The 24,679-nt window shown below is 43.8% G+C and overlaps 2 protein-coding genes across 3 annotated transcripts in view; one reads left to right on the top strand and one right to left on the bottom strand.

Annotated features, from left to right (window-relative positions):
* Positions 1-3,334: 3,334 nt before the first annotated feature.
* Positions 3,335-21,765, bottom strand: LOC309791640 (uncharacterized protein). The gene is made up of 2 exons (XM_082600586.1): positions 21,062-21,765; positions 3,335-3,797 (listed from the first exon to the last, which is right to left on the bottom strand). Exons 1-2 carry the CDS (start codon positions 21,486-21,488, stop codon positions 3,706-3,708), a joined length of 519 nt encoding a protein of 172 aa, XP_082456712.1. The 5' UTR covers positions 21,489-21,765; the 3' UTR covers positions 3,335-3,705.
* The window catches only part of TSHZ2 (teashirt zinc finger homeobox 2), a 454,832-nt gene continuing 451,354 nt past the window's right edge, over positions 21,202-24,679 (top strand). For both annotated transcript variants that reach the window (XM_082600575.1, XM_082600574.1), the window contains exon 1: positions 21,202-21,335. In XM_082600575.1, the coding sequence (XP_082456701.1) occupies positions 21,296-21,335 (40 nt within the window). In that variant the 5' untranslated portion in view covers positions 21,202-21,295. The remainder of the gene's footprint in view (positions 21,336-24,679) is intronic.

The raw sequence follows: 24,679 nt of genomic DNA, 5'->3' as shown, positions 1-24,679 counted from the left end.
TATTTTTCTTAAAATTACCAATTATAAGGAAAAAAATTTTAAGGAAATTAGAAGCTGAGAGACAACTCAGAAATGTTGATAGTCACCTGTTGCTAATAACATTGAGTAAATAGCTCTGCCCATTTCTTGCCTTTTTTCAAGGAAGTTGGCCAACCATCTTTTTGACCAATAAATTATTTATTGTGTTATATGTAAGCTACATTCTCTCAAAAAGAATTTGAATCTTGCTCTGAGCAGTAAAAAGAATTGGTAGTCCTATTAGTCTGTGCTTTTAGGGTGTGAGTAATAGAAACCAACTTATTAAGCTGGTGCAAAATGTCCGGTTATGTTTTATAAGGGTAGGGATATCTCAGAGAACACACAAAACTGGAAACAATCTCTCTCAGAAAGAGATTGAATTCAAGACCTAGAAAACTATCAGGGTTCTCTCTCTCTCTCTCTCCCTCTCTCCTTTCATTTAATTTCTACTTCACTTTCTTTACTCTAGACTATGGTCACTACAGAGAGTTTTTTCTCTACACTTAATCTGTTTGGTGGTGGAATATGGCTGTCCCAGATGTTATATGATTTAGGTTCAGTGACAGAATCTAACTTACCATCTGTCAGTGCCAATTCTGGGGAAACAGAATGTGATTGGCTCACTTGAGTCAGGTGTTCGCGCTCCAGCCAATGGAGGACAAATACACATAATACAAACACGGCTGCCCAAGACCCATCTCTGTGGGTTGCAGCCTGCTCCCAGAATTAAGAGAACTTCTGTGAGTTACCAGTGTGCTAGTTATTAAGCTATTGTTTCTGAGCTCCAAATCCCTTCTCTGAACTCTGCTCTGTGAAGCTGGGGGCTGGGACCCTGCAAATGGCATAGCTCCTTGGCCAGTTTGACATGAAAGTGTGTTGAAAACAGAATTCCAGCTAAAGCCAGCCCAGCCAAACTTGGCTGTGAGGACCAGACTGGTAGTTCAGATGTCTTGCACCAAGAATGCTATATGGATCCTTGAAGTCCGAGTCCAAATAGGAGTCCAAGTGTCTGTCTACTGGCTATTAAGGATCAATAGAATAAGATAGGGAACTTTTAAAATTTTTCTTTTAAAAAAATCTATAAATATGAGCTCTTAAAATTATCTCGAAGTGTCTCTAATGTGTCCACATCTGAAGAAATTTATTTCAAGAAACTCATTTCTGTAGAGTTCATTTTTGAGAGTTCTGAAGGAAGCAGAAGGGCAACTAAGTTGATAGCTTCAAATGCTCTAGGAACTGACACAAGGTAGAGTGTAATGAAGTCTAAAGCCCTCTGCACAGAGATTCCGGGTCTGGTCTGCCTGGGAGGAAATACTGTCCATGCCACTTCCTAGCCCTGTGATATTGAACATGCAGCAACACAGTTTTTATGTATCTCTGCTACTGCATCAGCGAAGTTGAGCTAATGAGTGTAGCTGCCACAAACAGTTGTAAAGGCTGGATAAGGTACTCCATTCAGGATGGTGAGCTCCCTTGCTCTGGCCAAGTCTTTAGGCCTGGACTAAAGTAAGTACTTAGTGAATGTCCACATTAATCTACTTATTCCTACTGGCCTTTGGGGTCGTGAGGTCCTTTGACTTTTATCTCAGAGGCTATGGGGAGCTATTAGAAGGAATTAAGCCATCTATGCCGAATTCCATCTGTGCACTGACTAGAACCCATGGAAAAGGAAAAAAAATGATGTGGACATTCTAAACACAGAGCTCAACAGAGTATGATGACTTTGGCCATAAGTGCTGCTTAATGCTGTCTGTAAAGCTGCCCATCAAAAAGCTCCCAACAGGGCTTCCCTGGTGGCGCAGTGGTTGGGAGTCCGCCTGCCGATGCAGGGGACACGGGTTTGTGCCCCGGTCTGGGAGGATCCCACATGCCGCGGAGCGGCTGGGCCCATGGGCCATGGCCACTGAGCCTGCGCGTCCGGAGCCTGTGCTCCGCAACGGGAGAGGCCGCAACAGTGAGAGGCCCGCGTACCTCAAAAAAAAAAAAAAAGCTCCCAACAGATGACCTGCAGTAACGAGCGTAGGAAGGGAGCAGCGTTGCAGAACATTCTACCTGATGGGAGCACAGATCATGGGAACACAGATCATGGGAAGGACATTTCCATAAAGCACAGAGTGTCTTTCCACTCTTTCCTCCTCCTTCATATCCCAGCCCCTCTACTTGCCGTCTTGCTTCTCAGTTTCCAGTTCCCATTCATTCATTTACTCATTCATTCATTTTTTCATTATTATGTTTTAATTCACTCATGTATTCATTCTACCATCTATTCATCAACTTTTTAATTACTCATGTAGCAAATATTTATTGGGCTAGTAACTGCAGATTAGTTTTATTGGGCTCTTTCTATATGGTGGATTTCTTGATAAGTATGACGAAACTAACAACAATAGCAACTGGCATTTATTGAGCATTTATTCTGTGTCACGCACCATGAATTATTTCCTCTTCACAAGAGTTGTCTGAGGTAAGATGCTGTTATTAACAGCATTTTTACAGATATGGCAAAGTGTTTTAGAGGGTTTAGGTGAATTGTCCAAAGTCACACAGCTGGTAAATTACAGGGCCAGGGTTCAAAATCATGTTTGTCTAATGTAACACACATGCTCTTAACCACTACTTGGGGCAGCCTCAATAGATCTGAAACTCCAGGGTTTGTAATTCTCACTCAGTAATGAATTCATAGGGAAGTGGTACCTGCTCTGTGTTGTAAAGTGTGAACAGGAGACTAGTAAGAAAATGATTTAAGAAGGTATTCATTCCAATCAAAAACAACATACTAAACAAAACAGTGAAGCAGAAACCCACAGTATGACCCCATTTTCCCAGCATAACTCATTGAAAAGGTATTAATATGTCATCATTAACTTGACAAAACCAAATGGTGAGTTAGGAATCTTTCTATTGAAAATGACTGGAAATCAAAAACTGGCTTGAAGAATGAAGGAATGTTGGACTTCCCTGGTGTTGCAGCGGTTAACAATCCTCCTGCCAACGCAGTGGACACAGGTTCGAGCCATGGTCCAAGAAGACCCCACATGCCATGGAGCAACTAGGCCCATGCGCCACAACTACTGAGCCCACATGCCACAACTGCTGAAGCCTGCATGCCTAGAGCCCATGCTCCACAACAAGAGAAGCCACTGTAATGAGAAGCCCAACATGCACCACAACGAACAGTAGCCCCCACTCGCTGCAACTAGAGAAAGACCGCACACAGCAATGAAGACCCAACGCAGCCAAAAATAAATTAATTAATTAATTAATTTAAAATACATTTTAAAAAAAGGATGAAGGAACACATAAATTTGCATCACTGAAAAGACCAGGGGCAGGGCTAGCTTCAGGTACAGTTTGATCTAGTGCCATCAAGGACTAGCTTTGTTCCCTTCTATATTTCCTCTCTGTCTTCCACAGAATCAGCTACTTCTTCAGGCTTCAAATGAGTTCCCGTTGGCAGTTCCACGGTCTTCTGTTTTAGAAGCAAAGAAGTTGTTCATGTCTTTGTATCTTCATACCACACAGACCGCAGAAGGAGTGGATCTTAAAGAGTTGAGACACTTCTTTTGTCCCAGAAGCCCTAGAAAACTTCTCCACAGATTTTGTTGGTTTTGACGGGTTTCTTCCATCATGAATCAAACCATGGTAGCCAGAGGGATGAGATAGGTTAGGATTGTTGGCTTTAGCCAGTCAGAGTCCACCCCCTAAAGCTGGGGGAAGGATCAATATCACGAAAATGGATGGTTGATCATAGGAGAGAAGTATACTGCACATGGTGTTATCTGAAAGAGGAAGATGAACAGAGGTTAGATAGGAAAAACCACTGGGGTCCACCACACCAAACTATTCAGTTTACTTGTTTAACTACTGATTGCCCAGAAGTATCTTCCTGAAGCATAAGGCAGCTCAGTTTTGAACTGCACTAACTTGGCAGTGGAGTTGGCCCTTCAGATCCGTAGATACTGCATCCGATTCCCCTTGGTTGGTTGAATCCACAGATGGGGAACCTGCAGATCTGGAGAGCCGACTGTACTATGTCATTTTATATAAAGAACTTTTTGGATTTTGGTATCTGCTGGAATCCTGGAACCAATCCCCTATGGATACTGAGGGACGTCTGTATTACCTTATTCATTACCATCTTGGAAGCATCTTCTCCACTAAAGGCAATAATATTTCTTTAATATTAGTAAGTGTAGTATTTTTTTCCTCCCCAAAGTGGCTCAGAAGTTCCAACATTCAAAGTGTCTTGAGTAGGATTATTGTCACTTACCCTCCTTTATATCTGCTTTGTGCCCTGACTAAACAAAAGGTATCGACTTGCAACATTTCAATTAAAATCAGATTAAGTACTGTGTTTCTTTACAGGGGTGGTACTTCAATTGCAATTCTTTCCATGTTGTTTATTCGACATATGTGTTTGGCATGTGTAAACTATTGTGATCTCTTTTCTTTTTGTGACATTTTTGAGAAGGGGAAAAGACTGCATGGCTCAGTGGCTGACACAGTTTGTTATAAGCGGCAATATAAACATTTGAAATTCTTAGACGATTTAGCATTTCCCCTCCCAGACACATTATTTATCACAGAGAAGTGATACTCTGGGGGACTCAAGCCAATCAGAGGAGGGAGTATAATTTTTACAAAACAAATGTATGTATAAATTATCACTCTCTCCTCTCCTCTCCATAAATAGTGACACTAATAGATCCATAGCCTGAGATACGGGAAGGGATGCCATGTTCTACAACAATTCATCTTGTCTGGGAAGGCAGAGTTGAGAAATCGGATCAACTAAGATGCACAGCTATACTTTAGCATCGTCAGGCGTCTCCTGACTATCGTGGTTGAAGGAGTGTTTCTTGTCTAGAAGAGGGTGCTTGTGTGTGTGTTTATGTGTGCATGTGTGTGTTGGCAAGAGAAAGGGAGAGAGAGGCTTACAGTTTAAGGCATGATTGAACCACAAATATGTTTTACTTGGTTGGCACAAAATTTCTACAGTAGGGAACTTTTTACATAAAAGTTTAGATTACCATTTTCTTATAAAGATCTTGAGATCTTTCCTAAGGAGGAAAACAGTAGACTGGAGTCTACAGTGGTTTTGTATAGTGGTTGCCACCTTTAGACAGGTCATAAGCTCTCCAGTCTGCCTCAGTCCCCACCATTCCCTGTTGCCTCAGATCCAATATGTTTCGTTACCTTCCTGGATACAACAGGCAGTTAAGTTTGTGGACCTTGATATAATGAGAGCCACATGCACTAATAATCCAGTGACTTTTCAATCTACTGTCCTTTCAGATTTTGCCCAAGATACAGGCACTGAGGGTGGAGAGAATCTGATTTTCCTGTAAGACTTTTTCTTCTCAGAATCAGTACGACTTACAATTTACTTAAATTAGTTGAAACAGAGTCAATATTCTTTTAAAAAGTAAGACCAAGTATTTCCAACTTTTCTGCAGTTCTAGTTTTCCTTTGGTATTCTTTTGTGACTTTTCTGAACCAAGCAACTTCTTGGGAGGTATATTAAAAGGTTTAATATTCACAATATAAATCACATCTCTTGTAAATCACAGCACACCACACATTATGTGGTTCTGGAATTTCTGCTAACCACAACTGCCATCTTTGAGCTGACTACAAATGCTGTGTATGTTAGCTACAAAAATCCTCAGCAAAAATATTCCAGGGCTAATAAATGTTATGTTTTTGTATCTTTGCCTTTTTCACTTTACAGTGCTATATCTTTTTATCACAGAAGGGGAAATGTATATATTTCCAACTTCTTCCATTAGTGTTTCTAAACTTGTTAGAGATTAGTATTTTGGGCAGCTCTCCAGCTGACCCACTGCTCAGTTCACTTCTGTGCGAGAAGGGGAAGGCATGGTAGAGGAATCACTGAGTCACAGAATGTGTGAGCTTAAAGACTTGGCACTGGGAATCTGAAAAGAGAATTTTGAGAAATTTGCCATATTTTAATAAGTATATTAGAAATTATTTTTGATTGCCTGTTTTTTATTGCATACTCAATGTGTGTACCTAATTCAGGAGTCAGTAAATTATGGACCAAGGGCCGATCTAGCCAGCTGCCTTTTTTTGTAAAGAAAGTTTTATTGGCACACAGCCACACCCATTTATTTACATATCATTTGAGACTTCTTTTGTACTACAACAGCACAGTTAAGTAGTTGTAACAGAGGCCAATATGGCCAGCAAAGCAGAAATATTTACTGTGTGGTCCTTTAAGAACAATTTTGCCAAACTCTGATCTAATTCTCTAACATGGTAGAAAAATGTCATTGTTTGTTAAAAGCATTTTTTTTTTAAATGATTAGTTCTCCCAGATTTAAACTCCTGTACTCCTCTTCAGGACTCTTGTGACACTTGAAATTATCTATTCACTGGACATCTTCATACTAAAAGATGCTTAGGGAGCCTCTGTTGGATCTGATTTATCAATTAGGAATGCTTTTAACTGCAAGTAGCAGAATACTTCTAACTGTGGCTTAAACAATGAAGATTTGAATTATCTCATCTAATACGAAGCCTGGATGTTGATGAGTCTAGGTTTGATACAGAGGCCCCAGGGTTGTGCAAACTACAATTGCTATAATCCCAGTGCTAGAACAAGACAGGAAGCTAGTGGATATTCAATAAAAACATGTCAAATGGCAGATGGATGTATTGATGGATGAATGGATATATGATAGACAAAATCTTTCAAATTTAGTTTTATTTGGTCCCCACAGTGGGCAACAGAGGACAGCAAGTAAGGGGTCCTTTGTAGTAAAAATGTGTGGACTTCACTTTGCCTTAACCTCTTCATTTTACAGATTGAGAAAGTGAGGCACAAAAATAGAAGGTTAGATATTACTGTGAATTTTTATGGTTTTTGATTGTCCAACATCCATGTGCCACCTTTCTGGTAACAACTCCTTAATTTTTCTTTTAAGAACCAAGTCTCTAAAACAATGTGATTGAAGTGAGGCAGGTGGCAGCCCTACCCTCAAAGAGAGCATCTGTCCCGGGATCAGCAATATTCCATCCCCCTGACTTTAGTGATTGGTCCAGAGTTGAGTGCAAGTCCCAAGGTCATACAACCAGAATGAGCATTAAGCTTCGGCAGGTGCTGCCAGAAAAAAAAGAGCATAGGCCAGTCTCTAACAGCCCCTGGTCCATAACATGTGCTCAGCAAATATTTGTTGAATGAATGAATGAATGAATGAGTGAATATATGAATAAGTAGCATCTTCCTATGCAGAAAGGAAGGGTCCTCAAGGACCAGCTGATCTACTCTCTACAGAGCCAGCCGTAGAATCCCAGTCTCCTGAAAGCAAGTCCAAGGTCTTCTCTGTTCTTCCTTCCTGATCATGGCAGTAGGAATTCCTGATCTTCCGGTGACCATCTTCTGCCTCTGTCAATGGCACTACTTGTTTTCCTCAGTTCATCTGTTTTCTCAAGTCCTTGAATGCTTCCATTTCTTGAAGTGCGTCTTGTCTATGTATTTGAATTCCAGTTCTTTTCCATTGCAGCGAAATGAGGAAGATACGAATGACCTTTGTTGCATTACTGTGCCCACTGAGGGACTTAGGATGTCATCCTGGCTCTCCACATTCAGTCCTCTGTCTCCATTCACACCTCTGACCAGGCGCTTCTGGAGGTCTCCCTCCTACATTCCCAAACCCTCCAGTGTGGGCCAGAGCACATCCCTATTCTTATTCCACAATGCAGCTTATTATACCAATGGTCCCCTGGGCTGACTGGTTTTAAGAGGCTCACCTGGACTGTGGAGAACTCGAGATCTTAGACATTCAATGGAGACATCGCCAGGGCCCTTGGGTGTCCAGTGGGCTGTGTGTTGAGATCCCTTCCAGGTTGGGGAATGAGGAAATACAGTGTCTTTCAGAAACAGATGGCATCCAGGTGTAGCTTGCTCGGCTGGGCTCCATCTTGGAACTTCTAATGAATTTTCCAGCTGGGGTGGGTCACAGGCCTTGCATTCTCTTCCACCCCAGCAGGACTGCTGTGGATCTCAGCAGTGGTTGTGTGGGGATGGTATAAGGACTGCTCCTTTTGAAAATATTCCTGAAATTTTCCCCTTCTAGGGAATTGCGAACTATTTTGCACCATGAGGAGCATCATGGAAGAGAATATTTAATTCAAACAGGTAGCTTTCTGAACATTATGCTCTGTGAATTCAACCATCAACCGTTAATTCAAAAGTTTGATGTAAGGAACTTTTAAGTAATATAGATATCTGTTAAGAATACATTTTTTAAATATTCAAATTTTTAAATTTGAAAATCCACTCTGCCACTTACTCACTGTGTATGTAACCTTGAACAAGTTACTGAAACCAGTGGTTCTCAAATGTGGTCCCCAGATCAACAGCAGCAACATCACCTGGGAATTTTTTGAATAAAAATCTTGGGCCCCCCGCCCCAAACCTACTGAATCAGATACTCTAGGGAAAGGAGTCAGCAATCTGTGTTTTAACAAGCCCTACAGGTAATTCTGATGCACACCAAACCACTGAGAACCACTGGCTTAAGCTATTCAATCTGAGTCTCCTTATATGTAAAATGGGAGTAATACGACTTGTCCTCATAAGGTTGTTTTAAGGATTAAAATCAATAGGTTTTGCACGCAAAGCACTTAGCACAGTGTCTGGCACTTCTTGTGCGCTCGATACATGACAGCTACAATCAACGTTATTGTTATTTTGTTATTATTGGATTTCTTTTCTGGGTGGCCAATGAACTAGTCTATGTCTCTACACATCTACCTGAGAAATAGTGAAGAGGGAATGTATTTTAACATTAATCATTACAACAATAGCTAATTTAGTGAACTCCTACCCTGGGCCAGGCACTTGGCTAATCACTTCATGATCATTGCATTTGATCTTCATTTTAAAAAATGCTAAGACAATGGTGCTATTATTGCCCATCTTTTACAGGTGACAAAACAGCTTAAGTAACTTGCCCAGAATAACACAGGTAGTGAATGAAAGAGCCAGAAAAAGAATTCAGAGAATGAGTCTCCAGAGCCCGGGTTTTAAGCAGACCACCATACTGCCACTCCAAAGTGGTTTGCAAAAGGGACTGTGGGGTGGCCATTTTCATACCTACAGTATCATTGCAAAAATCAGATACTCACTACCACATATGCATTAACATCATAGCTATTGATTAATTATAGAAGAAGCCTCTGGATCAAGTTTTGGCTTGAAATTAGTTCATTTTATAAGAGGACCTTGTAGCCGTCCTCCATGAAGGTCTCCATGATTCTTTATTTCTGCCCAGGCACATTGGTCGTGTGGTCCTGATGGGGGATAATTTGCTGATGACAGGACTAAAGACAGCCTAGCATCTGTCACCAGAGTTGTTCCTTTTGGGTCACACTTTGAGGCACTGATTACCTGAGCCCACAGAATACATTCAAGTATCCATTAGATGAGAGAATCAGCTAGAAAAAAAAACATGCTTCCTTTACCTACAGAAAGTATATCTTCAGGTGAGGGTTAGAAAGAGGAAATGTGGAAATGTGACCTGTAATTATTGTTAAGTAAGTAATAAGCAGCGGTACTTATTAATATGGGTTTGGGTGCCCAATGATAAATGCCAAACTTATATCATTTTTCAATACCACAAAAAATCTGGCCCATAAAATACTAATGACACCCTATAAAACAATTTAAAAATGGGTAAAATTTTATGTATGTCAAAGGAAGTTCAGAACAGGCGGCTGAATTTGTAAAATAAATATATTTAAACACCCATCACATGACGTTCCAGAGTAAAATATATGTTTTTTCAGTGCAGCGTTCACTTCTTCCCAGAGAACTTTTAAGGTACAAATAGGCCAGAAAACCTGCAGGTTTTCTTATCTAAATGAAGCTAATAAGTTTGTCCTTCATTTGAGAGTTCCTGCCTAAGTCTTCGAAGCTGGACCTCAAAGATACTATAAGATGTTCGGTTTAATGTAAAACTTCCCCGTGTCCCTAAAATGACAGTGTCAACAACAGCACCATTGAGCAAACACTACTTTTGTCTTCTGCCTTTTATTTAACTTTTTCTTCCCTCTTCTTAGCTCCACCCCAGCTACAGCTCTTGAAAGGCCTTCTGTCTGTCGGCCATAATGACATCTGCTGGCGGAGACAGGAAGTCATAAATCTGTAGGTCCCCTCTCAACCAAACGTTGTTAATGCTGCCATTTATCACAAGGGCTGGGGTGCCATCTCTGGAGGGCTGGACGCAGAGAGTCCATTTTCTCCCATATCCCTTTCCCAAGAGAGCAACCATTTTAAAAACAGCCACTTTTTCATCTCGCATTTGCAGACCTGAAAGTCAGGCAGATGCAACGTGCAGCTCTTGGAAAGAAGCCACAGTTCCAGGCAACAATATACTCTCCTTGATGTTTCAGAACCGAAGGAAAGCAGTTCTGACCAAATTCTGTCCTTCCTGGTTTTAAATCGGCCCCTAACTGCGTCCAGGAGAGGAACGGAGGTTTCCTCTCTCTGAGCCTCTCTGCCTCCCTGTTGAAGGGCAAAACTTGCTACAGTGGGAGTTGAAGGAGGATTATTGAAACTCAGTTACTTTTGCTCTGAGCTAATTCAGGATGATGTTTGGGTTTTATTTCTAAGGAGTTCATTGCGCCCTGAGCCTTGATTCAAGACCTGTGCTTGTGCAGGACATAGTCTAGCTTTTGTTGCTCGAAGTGTGGTCCCTGGAGCAGAAGCATCAGCATCATCCGTTTGAGCTTGTTAGAAATGCAGCATCCCAGGCACTGTACACCCACTTGATCAGAATCTGCATTTGAAGCCAGATCCCCAGATGATTCCTTTATACGTTAAAGTTTGCGAGGCCATGCTCTACCCTGGGGTTCTCAAACCTGGCCCTTATTAACATTTGGGGATAGATCAGTCTTTGTTTGCAAGGACCTTTCCCGTGCACTGTAGGATGTTTGCCAGCATCTCTGGCCTCTACCCGCTAGAAGCCAGTAGCACACCCCTGAATCGTGACAATCAAAAACATCTCCAGACATTGTGACGTGTCCCCTGGGAGGAAAAAGCACCCCTGTTGGAACCCTGCAACTCAAAATGTGGTCTGTGAATTCACAGTGTCTTGTTAGAAATATACCTTCTCAGACCCCACCCCAGACCTACTATATCTGGATTTCTCGAGATGGAGCCCAGGAATCTATTTTAACTTTGTAGGAGACAATACACAGTTTAAAATTTAAGAGTTGTTAAGCTGCGGAGTATAAACAGGGAAAAGCAATGCGGTAACTAGACATTTTGTGATACAAAAGTCCGCGTGGCTGCAGCGTTACTGAGAGGGAGTAATGCATGGTGGATGAATGTACAAGCTAGAGCCATATCAGGAGGGTTTGAATCCAGGCTTCCCCATTTGCTGTCTCCATAGCCTTGGGTAAGTTATCTAACCTCCCTGTGCCTCAGTTTCTTCACATGTAAAATGGGGACAACAAAAGCAATTTATCTCATCGAATTGTTCTAAGGATTAATAAGTTCATATTTTAAAGTGCTTAGAATAGCTTGTGGCACCAAGTGCTTTGTAAATGTTAACTACTATTATTACCATTTGTTTAATTTATCTGTCTTTCCCTAGACGTTTAAGTTCCTTAAGAACCAGGCAGGACCTTTTTTCCCTGCTGCATCCCCAGCACCCAACCCAGGGCCTGGCATGGAGCAGGTGCTTAATGAACCTTAGTGGGAAAAGAGGGTACGCTGAAGGAGAGAAGAAGGCTCTGGCAGGAGCTCTCTGCTGCCAATGGCTAGGACCTGTGCCCTGCCGCCTTTGTACTTTCTGCATGAGGATCTGAGCTTCCCTGATTGGCTTCTGTAAATTGGTGCCCTTGCAAATTAGAGGATTGAACTGATTTAGTATTATCCCTTAGTACAGATTAGATTAAACCTCAGGTACAGCTGAAAGCACTCTGTAAACAAGAGTCAATCAACAAATGCTAGAAAAAGAATGAAAAAGCTAAAAATGTGGGAGTACTTTATACGTGTCAGGTATTGTGCTGAGTATTTTATGTTTGGTCACATAATCCTCTTTGAGCCCCTAATGGAATTAGTGGTGTAATTATGCCCATTTTACAGATAGGAAAACTGAGGTTCGGAGAGGCTAAATAACTTGCCCAAGGTTATAGTCTTAGTAAATAGTAAAAGTATTTTTCAAATGTAGGTCTGTCTGACTTCAAACCTACATTTACCTTTCTTTCCTAGTGCCTACCTGGGCAGCACACACAATGATTCTGTGTCCGATATTTTCTATGGACAATGCTAATTTCAAATGTTCTGCTCCCGTCTTATGCTGAAGAACACACTTAGGGCTTCCCTGGTGGCGCAGTGGTTGAGAGTCCGCCTGCCGATGCAGGGGACACGGGTTCGTGCCCCGGTCCGGGAAGATCCCACATGCCGCGGAGCGGCTGGGCCCGTGAGCCATGGCCACTGAGCCTGTGTGTCCGGAGCCTGTGCTCCACAACGGGAGAGGCCACAGCAGTGAGAGGCCCGCGTACCGCAAAAAAAACCCAAAACAAACAAACAAAAAAGAACACACTTAGGTGTTGGATCACGTCTACCATCTTGTTTAAAAGCTTGAGCTGTGGTAACAATGAGAACTCTGCTCTATGCCCCTACTAGACATATAACAAGGAGAGAGACCCCTGCCTCCAGTGAGCACACTTGTGGGGAGAGGGTACACTGACAAAATCAGCGAATGAAAAAGACTTCTAAGCACTAAATACGTTATAAACAATAGGACTAAAACAGAGGGAGCAACTAAAAGAGGCATGGTGTGAAGCTTTCAAATACACTGGGCCTTCGCTAGATCGTTATTGAAGGTCTGCTGTTTATTGAAGTTCTGCTGTGTACCTGGAACTAGGCTAAGTGGAGACATTGCAATGAATAAGACAGTCTTGGTCCTTGCCCATGTGAAGCTCCCAGTTTGGAGGATTCCAATGCAACGGACATCGCCTGGTCCTCGGCCCACTTCTCCACAGTCTGCTTTAACTGCCAGCACCCGTGGTTCTTTGCCTGCAGGGAAGGCCAGGAGAGGCCCTCATCCCAGCTCTCAGGATGGAATGTAGATGGATACCCCAACTCTCTCATACTTCAGAAGGGATATCTCAGAAGTGCATAATCTACACTGACTCCCAGCATTCCCCCAGCAGCGTTAAATTGCAATTGCCCGCTGTGATAACCTGCTTGATAACACACCCCTATTGCCTGCATCCTTTTCTTTGTTCACTCCCCCACTTCCCTACTGGAGTTTTCCAGGATTATCTCCCAGATAAACTACTTGCTCTCAAATCTTTATCTTGGGGTGTGTGCTTCTTGGGGAACCAAAAGCAAGACACGCAAACCTTCAAGACACACAAGAGGATTTGCAACAGTCCTGAACTATTCAACCACTTTACGTCTGTGGGTTCCTTAGCTGTGTTGGCCTTCCCAGCAACAGTTAAGGAGAAAAGACAAGCTGTATTGATGGGCAAAAACAGCATCCAGGACAAGTCACTTTGGCATAATCCTAGCAAGCAGGGGTAGAATCTCATGAAATTTTCAGGACAATAGGACGCTTAATGCCTAATCATAATAGATAAGACATGCTCCCTGATAAGACAGAAAGGTGTTCTCAGAGCGAATTATATCATACTCTATTTGCTTCTGAAAGTTGAGGGGCACCTTTGGGCACACCGTTCTAATGAGTCCAGGGAGGAGAGCTTGATGCACAGTTGAGGTGGCATAAAATATACCGGAGCCCAGAACTTAAAGGCTGCTCGTCACATGGTTTCCAGGCTGTTCCGGTCCTTACATTCACTTAATGTCTTCCTGTGGTTAATGAAGTTGAGCAATGGATTACTGGGCCAGCGACGTGGTCTGGATTCTTCAGCAGCAGCAAAACACTGTCACCAACTGCAAGTAGTCACCTCCAAGGAAAATGTGATCTATGTTCAATCAAGCAGCTCCTGTACCCCAGCCTGCCCACTCAGCAGTTGTCCTGTTTAAAATACACATCGTGCTTAATTGCTGTTGCAAAACGCTTCACCTAACCACATCAAAATAGTTCTTAAAAAAAGAGAAGCTAATGACTTTTGGAGGATTTATTCACAGAAGCAAGCTGGCCAATGCCCAAGCATCCCCAAACTTTGTCATCCACCTTAACTGTTTTCAGGGAGCAAATTTCCACCAAGTACAATAAGACATAGTGTCTTCTCTGTTGGTTGAGCAAACCCAGTCTAATGGACTAGGTGTTTCAGGATGTAAATAAATGAATTAATTCACATTTATCAATGGCTGAAAGGAGAAAATTCAAACTCCATATTATGACCAGTGATGTGCACACTCCTCCCCCACCGCCCACCATGACTCACCTCTCTTGCCTCCTTTCTGCTCCCCTTTCCCCGGGCTGGCTGGCTCTCTCAACCTGGGACCTGGCAGCTGCATTTTTGTGTTTTAGAAGCAGAGAAATCGCTTCCAATTTCAGGCTTTGGCTCCTGGTTGGCTGCTTTGTGCCTTCCAGATCTCAGTTTAAATGGTATCTTCTCAGAAAGGCTTTCCATGACCCCCACCCTGAGTGGACCCTGCCCCCTGAACTGTCTGTCACAACACCCTGCTTTACCCTTGCGATCACTCTCCACGATCCATCTGCCATGTCCTCTTGTCCAGTTCTCCCCTTCACCGTGATGCTGTTACCAGGTGTCATGGGAGGGTAGGAAATAACCAGAGATTGCTACCTTAAAGTTTTCCCAAAACAGTTACCGGACGAGAGAGATCCTGAGTGAGTTAAATGACAGAAGAGGAAGGCAATGAATTATACCCTCAAGGGCAAAATCGTATGGTACACTGGCTCTCAAACTTGGCGGCATATTGGAATCATCTGGGAGCTTTAAAAAATACTGATGGCTGGATCCCGCCCTCACAGACTGATGTAATGAGTCTGGGGTAAGACCTGGGCATTGGGATTTTAAAAATCACCCCAGTTGATTATAATATGCCGCAAAGTTTGAGAACACTGCTTTTTTTGATTGAAGCATTATGTACAGATAAGGAAGTGCACAAATCAAAAGCATGCCGCTGAATTAATTTTCACAGCCTGAACACACTAGCATAACCAGCACCCCAGTTATGAACAATACCAGCCCCTCAGAAGCTCCTCATACCCACTGTCAAAGGTAACCTACCCGATCTTCAAGGTGAGTTCTGTCTGCCTGCACTCTCATATATTTGGAGTCGTACTCTACATTGAGTCTCTTTGTTTGGGGAAGATATGGACTAGAGAAGTTTGGATCACATGGGATCCACCCTGGAAGGCTTCCTGAAAGAGGCAGTCATTAAGGGAGGATCTGAAGGAGGCAATAAGTGAGAGAGAGGGAAGAGAAAAGAGGGAGGGAAGTTGGGGAGGGGAGGACAGCATCAACTGGAAAGAGGCACACAGGCTGAAAGGCTAGACAGCCCGATCTAACAAAAGCCCTAAGATATTTTTAAAGTTTATCCTTCCTTGCAAGTATGCTTAGCTCGGTATTCAAGCATTCCACAGATTTTTACTGAACACCAATCCTGCCCTGGACTTGGAGATATATAGGTGATAGAACTTATGTTTTAATTAGGGGAGACAGAAAATAAAGAGGCAAGTACATGAAATTACTTACATGTGGTTGTAAGTGCCATGAAGGGTGAGAGAAAGAGTGGGACAGATAGGGTGGGCAGAAGGCAGTGATGTTTGAGTTGAGAGTAAAGAGGAAAAACAGATCTGGGGGGAGGAATCTTGCTGGAGGGAAGAGTAAATGCAAGAGCCCTGAAACTTGTACGGGAGACATGACAGAAACTAAGATGCTCAAGAATTTCACAGGCTGCCCCAGTGTCCAACAATCAGGGCAGTGACTAGCGTAAGGTGGGCACTCAGAGAATATTTGCTTTAATTGCATTGGGTTGCAGTCCAGCAGTAAGACAGGCAAACGACACCCCCGCCAAAAATATAATACAATAGATATGTGCTTTAATGGGGCATTCATGGGCCACTAAGGGTGCATTGAAAAGGCTCCTCAACCACCCTTTTGAGTGAATCCAAGAATAGATGCCCTGCCTGTCCCTTGCATGCAGCAACTTCTACTAACTTGATTCACTTGTTACAAAATTCAACCCTTGCACAGGGAAGGTTTCAGTGCCTGGCACCTTATCAGAATCACCTGGGAACTTTCAAAATTTCAGATTTTCTGGCTCCACCCTGGGATCTAATTTAGTCAGTCTGGGGTGGGGCCTGTGCTTCTCTATCTTACCAAAAAAATCCCCGGGTGATTTTGATGTTGAGTCAGTGTGGGAATAAGTGTTCTGGAAGGTATGGTTGAGTCATTCCAATCAGCTCATGCCTTTACACATCCCAGAGTTTGAGGGTTGGATCATAGGATGCTAAGTTCCCTGGAGACTTAAACATAGCATTATTCCAAGCCACCAACTCTTGGAAGAAGTTTCCGGAAGTGCCAGAGTCTGTGGTTTAGTATTTTACAGATTCTAGACGTGCCCATACCACCTTCCTCACATTTTGCCATCTTCACATCCCACCTGAACCACTATTTATGCTCTGTTGTTCCTTAAGTGTATTTATTTTTAAAACCCATGAATTATATTAAACTTTAGATTGCTACCATAAATGGAGAGCAGTATCTTTCTCTAAGACAGAGGTAAACAAAGTGAATTCAATAAAAAAAAAAAATTAAAAAAAAGTCTAGCCAGAGGCGGGTGTCCCCTTCCTCCCTCACTGCTCCACGTGCATCCCTCCCGAAGCTGTGCGCTCGGTCGAAGAGGACGACCTTCCCCCATAGAGGAGGACCGTTCTTCGGTCAAGGGTATACGAGTAGCTGAGCTCCCCTGCTAGAACCTCCAAACAAGCTCTCAAGGTCCATTTGTAGGAGAACGTAGGGTAGTCAAGCTTCCAAGACTCCAGACACATCCAAATGAGGCGCTGCACGTGGCAGTCTGCCTTTAAAAAAAAAAGAAAAAAAAAAGCCTAGCCAGGTATTCTTACCTCTCCTGAGCTTCTGAGTCAGAAATCTGTGGCTTCTTGGTTGAAAGTAAAAGTTAGCAAGTGACAGGCACACAAGACATCCTAGCACCTGACGGACACCTCCTCAGATTGAAGGGGAAGAAAAACCTTTTCACTGTGTGACTCAACATTTGTCAATGTTGTGTCTACACCACTGAATGACATCTGGGTACCACTGTGTTATGCATCCACCGGGATAGCCAAAATCTTTGTTGATAACCAAGCTATATACTCTACAGTAGTAGCAGTAGGAAAAAACAAATTAATGAAGGAACACTCTATAAGTGTGGACCCAAGAATGAGTTTGTAGCCAGCTAAAAGAACGTTTTTGCAGAAGATATTGTGAGCTCCCCCTCCCCGACTATATAACCACCTACTGAGAAAGAGGCAAGAGTGGAGGTAAAATTCGAGAAGAATCCTGGAGAGCAGCTAGGAGAGGTTCTGTAGCACAGAGTCAACTACTTCTGCCTATTTCCCTCCTGATTTACTCCAAGACTGGGTCCAGCTCCTGAACTCCCTCTTTCCTAGCTCCCAGTCTCTTGGATGTCATTTTACAGATGTTTTCTGAAGGCAAGGATCCTATCTTATGCATTCTAGCATCTCCTGTGCTCAGGGCAGTACCAGGCACCTAACACGGTAGATATTTGTTAAATGATTGAATGGAATGCAAAGGCCCAATCAGCGGGCATAGGGCTTCTGCAGAATATGGCAGATTCAAGGTGAGCTGACTGCAACCTTGGTCTTCTTTCTGTCCAGGCCTAATTCTGTACCTCCTGATCCTATAACTGTGGGTCCTTAATGACAGGACTGTGGGGTTTTCACTCAGTAAGCTGTGGTTCCTATCACAGAGCTCCATCAAGGTGTGTTGGGTAATTAGAATTAATTAGTACTAATACCCCTTTTGCTGACATAGCCAACTGTGAAGTGGGGTTTTCTCTGCCTCAGTTGCCTAAGGACTAGGCTGGGATTGGGTGGGGCTGGTAATGGGTGGAGGCTGCCTGGGTGATTTAGGGTAAGTGAATTAACAATTTGTACCATATACGTGAGAGGGAGAAATGAGCATTTGCCCCTGTGCAGGGATGTTAAAAATGATTAAACAGCGCTTTGCAAAGAGTGACAATGACATCTTGCAGCTGACTGGTAGGATGGACAAAGTTTCCTATGGCCCAAAAGAACTGTTTAGAAAAATATTTGTGGGATGGGTCACCCTTGGTAATTCCCCATGAGCAAGGGCAAAAGTGACAGGTAGGTTGTAGGCAGAAGGTGCCACAGATCAGGCCTCATGTGCAGTGAGTACATGGCAGGACGGGAGTGAGGAGTGGGCACGGGTGAAACCCGTCACCATGACCACAGGAACAGTGTCACCCCTTGAACTCCTAAATTATTTGTAATTATTACTTTAATATCTAAGCCTGAGTTGGCTCTGTAGTTAGCAATTTGGGGTAGGTCTGATTCCAGAAGAACAAGGGCTTTTTTAGCAGAAGTTTTTAAACTGGAATGAGCAGGAGATTGACCTGTGGGGTTGGGAGTTGTTTGATCAAAATGCAGATTCCAAAGCCCTTATCCAGAAGTTTCTGACTTAGAAGGTCAAGGGCAGTGGGCCCTAGAAGGTTCTGATTAGGAGATCTAGGCATGACTTTACCTCCTGGGTGACTTTGGGCAACGTCTGGATACAAGTTTGGTTGACACAACTAGGGTGGAAGAGTCTGGCATCTAGTGGGTAGAGACCAGACATGCTGCTAAATACCCTACAATGCACAATGGCCTCCACAGCAAAGAATTATGGCCTCAAAAGGTCAATAGTGCCAGGGTTAGAACATTTTCTTCTAGAGTAAGGCCTAAGAATGTGCATTTAACAAGGGCCTCAGGGCATTTTAATGCAGGAAGGAGAAGCCCTTGGAAAGACTCAGACAATGCCTGGCTTTCTATTCTAGAGACATGCTGTCAGAGTTCCCTTTTTGTCTAACTCCTCCATATTTAGGACTCAGCTTTGACTTGACTTTCCCCAGGAAGCCCTACCTGGTAACTAAACATCCTCCCTTCCTCCAAGTCCAGGTTAACGGCCCCCCCTTCTAAGTACAACCCCTGTCCCAGCAGGCCTCACTTGCCCCTTTAATTGTCTCTCCAACTGGAACAAGAGTCCCTTGAGGGCAGGGTCCATGTTCAGCCTGTCCCCAACAGCTCAAAAGGTACCTGGCCCATATCAGGGCTCCATTGTCACATGCTGGCTCAAATGACATCTCCTGCATTGAGGCTAGAGCTACCCCCTCTTTCGGACACTGTCAGAGAACCCTCTTGTAACAAATTCTTGGAGCTTTTCACTCTGAAATTATCTTATTGGTTTGCTTACCTTTCATTCATTCAAATATTTTATTGGGCACCTACTACATGTTGTGATCTTTGCCATCTGGGAATATAAAACCCCTCCTCCCAACAGAACTTATATTCTACAGGGGAAATTTGGACAATAAAAGTAGAAAATCGTATGTAATACATGTGATAATATGTGTGACATTGGTAAGCCCAGTAGAGAAAAATAAAATAGAGAAATGGAATGGGGAGTGGAGATGTGTGTGTGAAACTTTAAGTAAGGTTGGCCTCTGGGAGAAGGTGACATTTAAGCAAAGACTGGATATCTGGGGGCGACTTGCCTGCTCCTCATTAGAACACAAACACTGAGAGGGCCGGGATCTTCCCTTTCTGTATGGCTGCTGTGTCTCCAGAATAGGCACATAGTAGGTGCTGAATAAATATTATTTAAACAAAACAAAAAGAGGACTATGTGATTAAACCATCAAGGAGACAGATGGTAGATTCTTGTTTTTATGACCATCCAGGGACTAGCAGGAAGGTGGGAGAGGCAAGGGCATTAAATTTAAGGCGGTGGGGAGGACATCTCTGTGGTTAGATTAAGAGATTTAGAGGATGGTGGTCATCACTCCAAGGTGCCCACCCCGTTCCCTGCCCAAAAGGAACATCAGTTCTCATGCTCCTAATATGGTTAATGGTCCTGTTAATGGTCCCTGCGGCTCAGCTCACCTGGCCCCCTGCGTCTCCTGCCATCACCCCACCCCCTTTCTTCCACATCCCCTCCCTTCTTCACGCCTCCCCCAAGGGGTGTCCCCGAGCCCCGGGGCGGGGGTGGAAGGGGGGTGGCGCGTCACCGCACCAGAGAAGAGGGCGCACGGCGGAGCCAGCCCCGGTGGCACGCCCGTGTCCCCGCCCCCAGCCCTGCTCCCCGGCGGGACACTGTCCCTTTAATAGACTCCCTCTGCCTGGCGTTCTGCGGCTGGGGAGTAAATTTCTCCCTGTCATCAGGTCGCGGGGAGAGGAGGAGGAGGAGGAGTTTGTTAATGTTCAGTTTGTTCAACGGGATCGATGTTTGCTGGCATCGCCTCGCCCTGTCTTGTGTGTGTGTGAGAGTGTGTGTGCGTGTGTGTGTGCATATGTGGGGGGTGTGAGTGTGTGTGTGAGAGGAAGCGAGAGTGCGTGCGTGCGTGTGAGTGTGTGAGTGTGTGTGTGAGTGTGTGTGTGTGTGTGTGTGTGTGAATTCCAGATTTTCTGTCTTTCCCAAACCCGCTCCTGTCCTCTAGCATATCACTCACAGACGGGGATCCGACAGCAGCCACAAACCTACAGTGAGTGATCTCTCTGCCCCCAGCGCGAATCCGCCATAGAGATCGGCGAGGAGGAGGAGGGAAATAGGAGAAGGAAGAAGAAAAAGAAGAAGAAACCACTACCTTCCCAGGATTGCCTTTTTTTTTTTTTTCCTTATCTTTACGCGCGCGTGTGCGTCCCTCGTCCCTTCCATCCGAACCCGGTCTTGGATGTTTAATAAAGAAATCAAGTGTCTCAACAGTCACCAAAAAAAAAAAAAAAAAACCAAACCAAAAAAAAAAAAATTCCAAAAAGCCAAAACAAAAAGAGAGAAAGAGAGAGGAAAAAAAAATCCAAAACAAACAAACAAACAAGGCAGAACCAACCTCTACTTCCAACCAGCCGGCACAGCCGTCCCTGTCTGCCACCCAGAGAGGGGGGTCTCTGGCCCGTGGTGGAGGAGTTGCAGGGGGGATCGTCAGGGGGACAGAGGCCGAGTGACGCCCTAGGAGCCACCGGGCAGGAGGCGGAGGAGACCCAGAGAGGCGAGAGAGACCGCGGGCCCCCGCGCGCGGCTCGGGGCTGGGGCGCCAGAAGTGGGACTGGAGCGAAGTAGAGCGATGCCAAGGAGGAAACAGCAGGCACCCAAGCGGGCGGCAGGTAAGAGAAACGGCTCCGCTTCGGGGCTGTCCGGCCGGGCTGCCCGGTGCGCCGAGCTCTTCGCCCGCCCTCCTCGCCCCGGGTGCCCCAGGACGCCACCCCCCTCGGCTTTCGGGGGAGTTCGCTCCGGGTGCCCCTCTCTGCCCGGCTCATAACCCCATCCTCTCTCGCCTTCTCCAGTCTCCCAAATCCTCCCCTTTCCAGGCTCCGATTGGGGGTGCTGGGAGAAGCTATCCCACCAAGACTTCCCTCCTTAAACTTTTTTTCCTCCACCCTTTACCCCACCCCTAACTTTCTCCCAGTCTGCTTCTTGCCTCTCGGGCCAAAGTTGGATTGAGGATTTGGGGTGCGGAGTGGGGAGACAGTCCTTCCACCCCCGCATCCCTCCGCGTGGTCAGTGCCAGTGGCTTCTGGCCTCGAGGGACAGCGTCTCCTCTGGCTGGGGTTTGGGACGCTGAAGTGTGAGCAGTGACCCAGCCCCGGGCTGCAAGGCTGGCTTTGGGGCGAGCCATAGGAGTTTAGCTTTGATCACCAAGGTGGAAAAAGCCACCCCAGGAAACGAACCTTTGAATATGTTTTCTAAGAGGATCCACGTTTGGAAATCTAATCAACACTCTCCCTTCTCCTAAAAAAGGGGAAGAAAAATGCCCCTTTAATATTGAAACAGCTCTGGATTTCCTTTGCCCAGAGTGAGTTGCAAACTTTGTAAATGGATTTGTATGGTAGGAACTATCCCATGTGAATTCTTACTTACCAGCCCTCCTCCAAAAGAAAAAAGAAAAAGAGAGGAACAGGTTAATGGATCAGTACATTAGATCTTGTAGAGGATTTTTTTTTTTCCTTTTGGGTTGCTTAATTGCTTTTTTAATAGTATGCTGGGGTTTTGCTTCTCGGAAGTGTGATATGAAAGTTCATTTTTCTCCTCCCAGACCCACCCACTGAAAAGTCAGCTTTCCACTTGATTGCTAGTTTTGATTTGACATTTGATTGATCACCTGTCATCTCGCTGCCTTTGATCTATTCATTCTTGATATATATCAATAAATCACTCACCATGGTAACTCAGAGTGCCAGTGACGCAAGCCTTGCCCTCTAGATTCAGAGCCAGACATGCACAATTATTATCTTGTTTGGCTTTTAATGTGGGCGTTTTTATTTCTTTGTGTCCTTCAGTTGAATCGGGCTTTAGCAAAAAGCTTAAGTTTTTTTCCCCCTTCTTTCTGTCTTTACCCGCATGCTTTAGGCAGCATCAGTTAAGGCGGGTCTTCTGCAGAGCCCCCCACAATATTTCCTTCTGTTCCAACTCGAGCGAAACATTAGGGAGAAGAAGTTCGGTGGAACACTTTCATAAACTTTGAAAAGCCACCCTCAGAGCAAATCCAAAGTTAGTCACAAATCTGGGCAAAGTGGGTGTTTGTGTCTGAACATGCTGGACCACCAAGCTCATCCTCCATCGTGGCCTGATTCCAGTACGAATGGCAGTACATGTGCTTCGAGATATCCACAGTTACCTTCCCTTCTGAGCGCAGATCCGTAACCGTGTACAGATTGGGTCAAATTGCATGGGGAAATATCATTTACAAAGCTTTGATTCATGTATTTCCAAGAGCAAAATAATTTAGGTATTTTTAGTACCGTATCTATTTAGAACTTGCCTAGTCAATGAGGTACTCTTTTTTCAACTCTAGCTACCTACCTCTTTTGCAAACAGTTTCTTCCTCCTACCCCTGTCCCTTTCTACATTTAACTCACTTATTTTTTAAAACTTAGATTGCTTTGCAAGCTGAACAGCACTGGGGTGTGCACTGGCCTTTTAGACTCAGGAAGACTGAGCCTGCTTCTTCCAGTTCTAGCAACATAAATTTAAGTATAGCTAGATTATTAGAGATAGCGTCCTTATTGTTGTCCCAAAAGAGAACCCTGGGCAACAGTCCAGCAAGAAGTGATACTGCCCTGAAAATTACTCTTTTTTTTTCCCCCTGTTGTTCCGGTAAAGGCCAACAACTAGGCAGTAATTTAAATTACCAGAATGACTAGACATGTCTCCTTTGGTCAGCTCATTACAAAAAGTGCATTGCTCAGAACTGCACTACTTTGATTATAATTATGCTCTGATCAGTGAGGATCCAGGTGTACGTAACACAGTGCTGTATCACATTATTTAAATTAGATCCTTTTCATTAAGCTGGTGTCTGTTGGAGCTACTTATCTATTTACTGTAGTGTTTGTATGTGTATGTGTGTGTTAGAAAGTTCTGACTGTAGTTTCAGTTTTCTGGCCTATTGTGTTCCTAGTGTCTTTATGTGTCTGTTTTCGTGGCTTTTATTATTTTCACTGGAAGAAGTGGAAGCCCTTGTCAAGCTGAAAGGGAATAATTCATTTTGTACACAATGAGGCCCCTCTTACGGTATTTATTTACTCACATATTACTAAAGCAGGTATTTTTTCATGTAGTATTTCTTTCGTCTGAAGTCATCGATGCTGTACTCTGTTTTAGCTGATGTGGTTATTCACAAGTAAAGTTAGCCACTTGGAGATTCTTTAGCCAGTTAACATCCGGGGAGAAGAACAAGGTGGGTTCTAGGATTATGGCCATAGTAACTTTTATCACTGCTTAAAATTAAACAATGCACAACTGTAAGTAATTATTCCCATGGGCTGATGTTGAAAGCTTGATTTCTAGCTTGATGAATGAATAATGTAACATCGAAAAAGCCTGTGAGTGAATCAGAACTGAGACTCTCTTTCCCAAGAACTGTTTGAGGCAATTTGATTCCTTTGCATTATTAGTTTTAAGTTCCACGTTTCAAGGAATCAATTATGGAACTTTCTAATAAAGCAGGTATGCAGTTAGAATGAGCGAGATGATATTATAAGTGATGGGGGACGTTAGTCTTTATTGGTTATATTCCTCCCTCCTTTAAGGGAAGGGCTGTGAGGTAGGCAGTTCTCTTTAAGGAAACAGCTAAGTCAGAACACTTCCCTCCGAAATGTCATTCTCCCTGGCTTTCTAAAGCTATGCTATTCTACCATACTATTACTTCGGGCAAGGAAGAAAGTTTAGAAAGCAGCCTACAGTACCCCAAGGGTTTGTGTATGTATGAGTGAGTGTGCTTGCTTCCTTGGATGTATATTTCATTCACCACTAAAACGTACCTACTTTTACCTGAAAATATTGCAGGATTCTGTACCAGCATCTTTTCTCCCTATGCATTGTAGGGAAGATAGAGAAGATGGCAGAAAGGTAAAATAAAACAGAACCGTGTTTTGATTTGTTTGTGTTTTGCAAGACGCAGAGTAGTTAAAAATTTTAAACTGTAGACTTACACTGTAACCCTTCTGTT

The sequence above is a fragment of the Mesoplodon mirus genome, assembly GCF_964341445.2.
Source record: "Mesoplodon mirus genome assembly, chromosome: 15".
Taxonomy (NCBI): Eukaryota; Metazoa; Chordata; class Mammalia; order Artiodactyla; family Ziphiidae; genus Mesoplodon; species Mesoplodon mirus.
The sequence above is the reverse complement of the archived record's forward strand: the minus strand, read 5'-3'. Positions and strand labels throughout refer to the sequence as shown.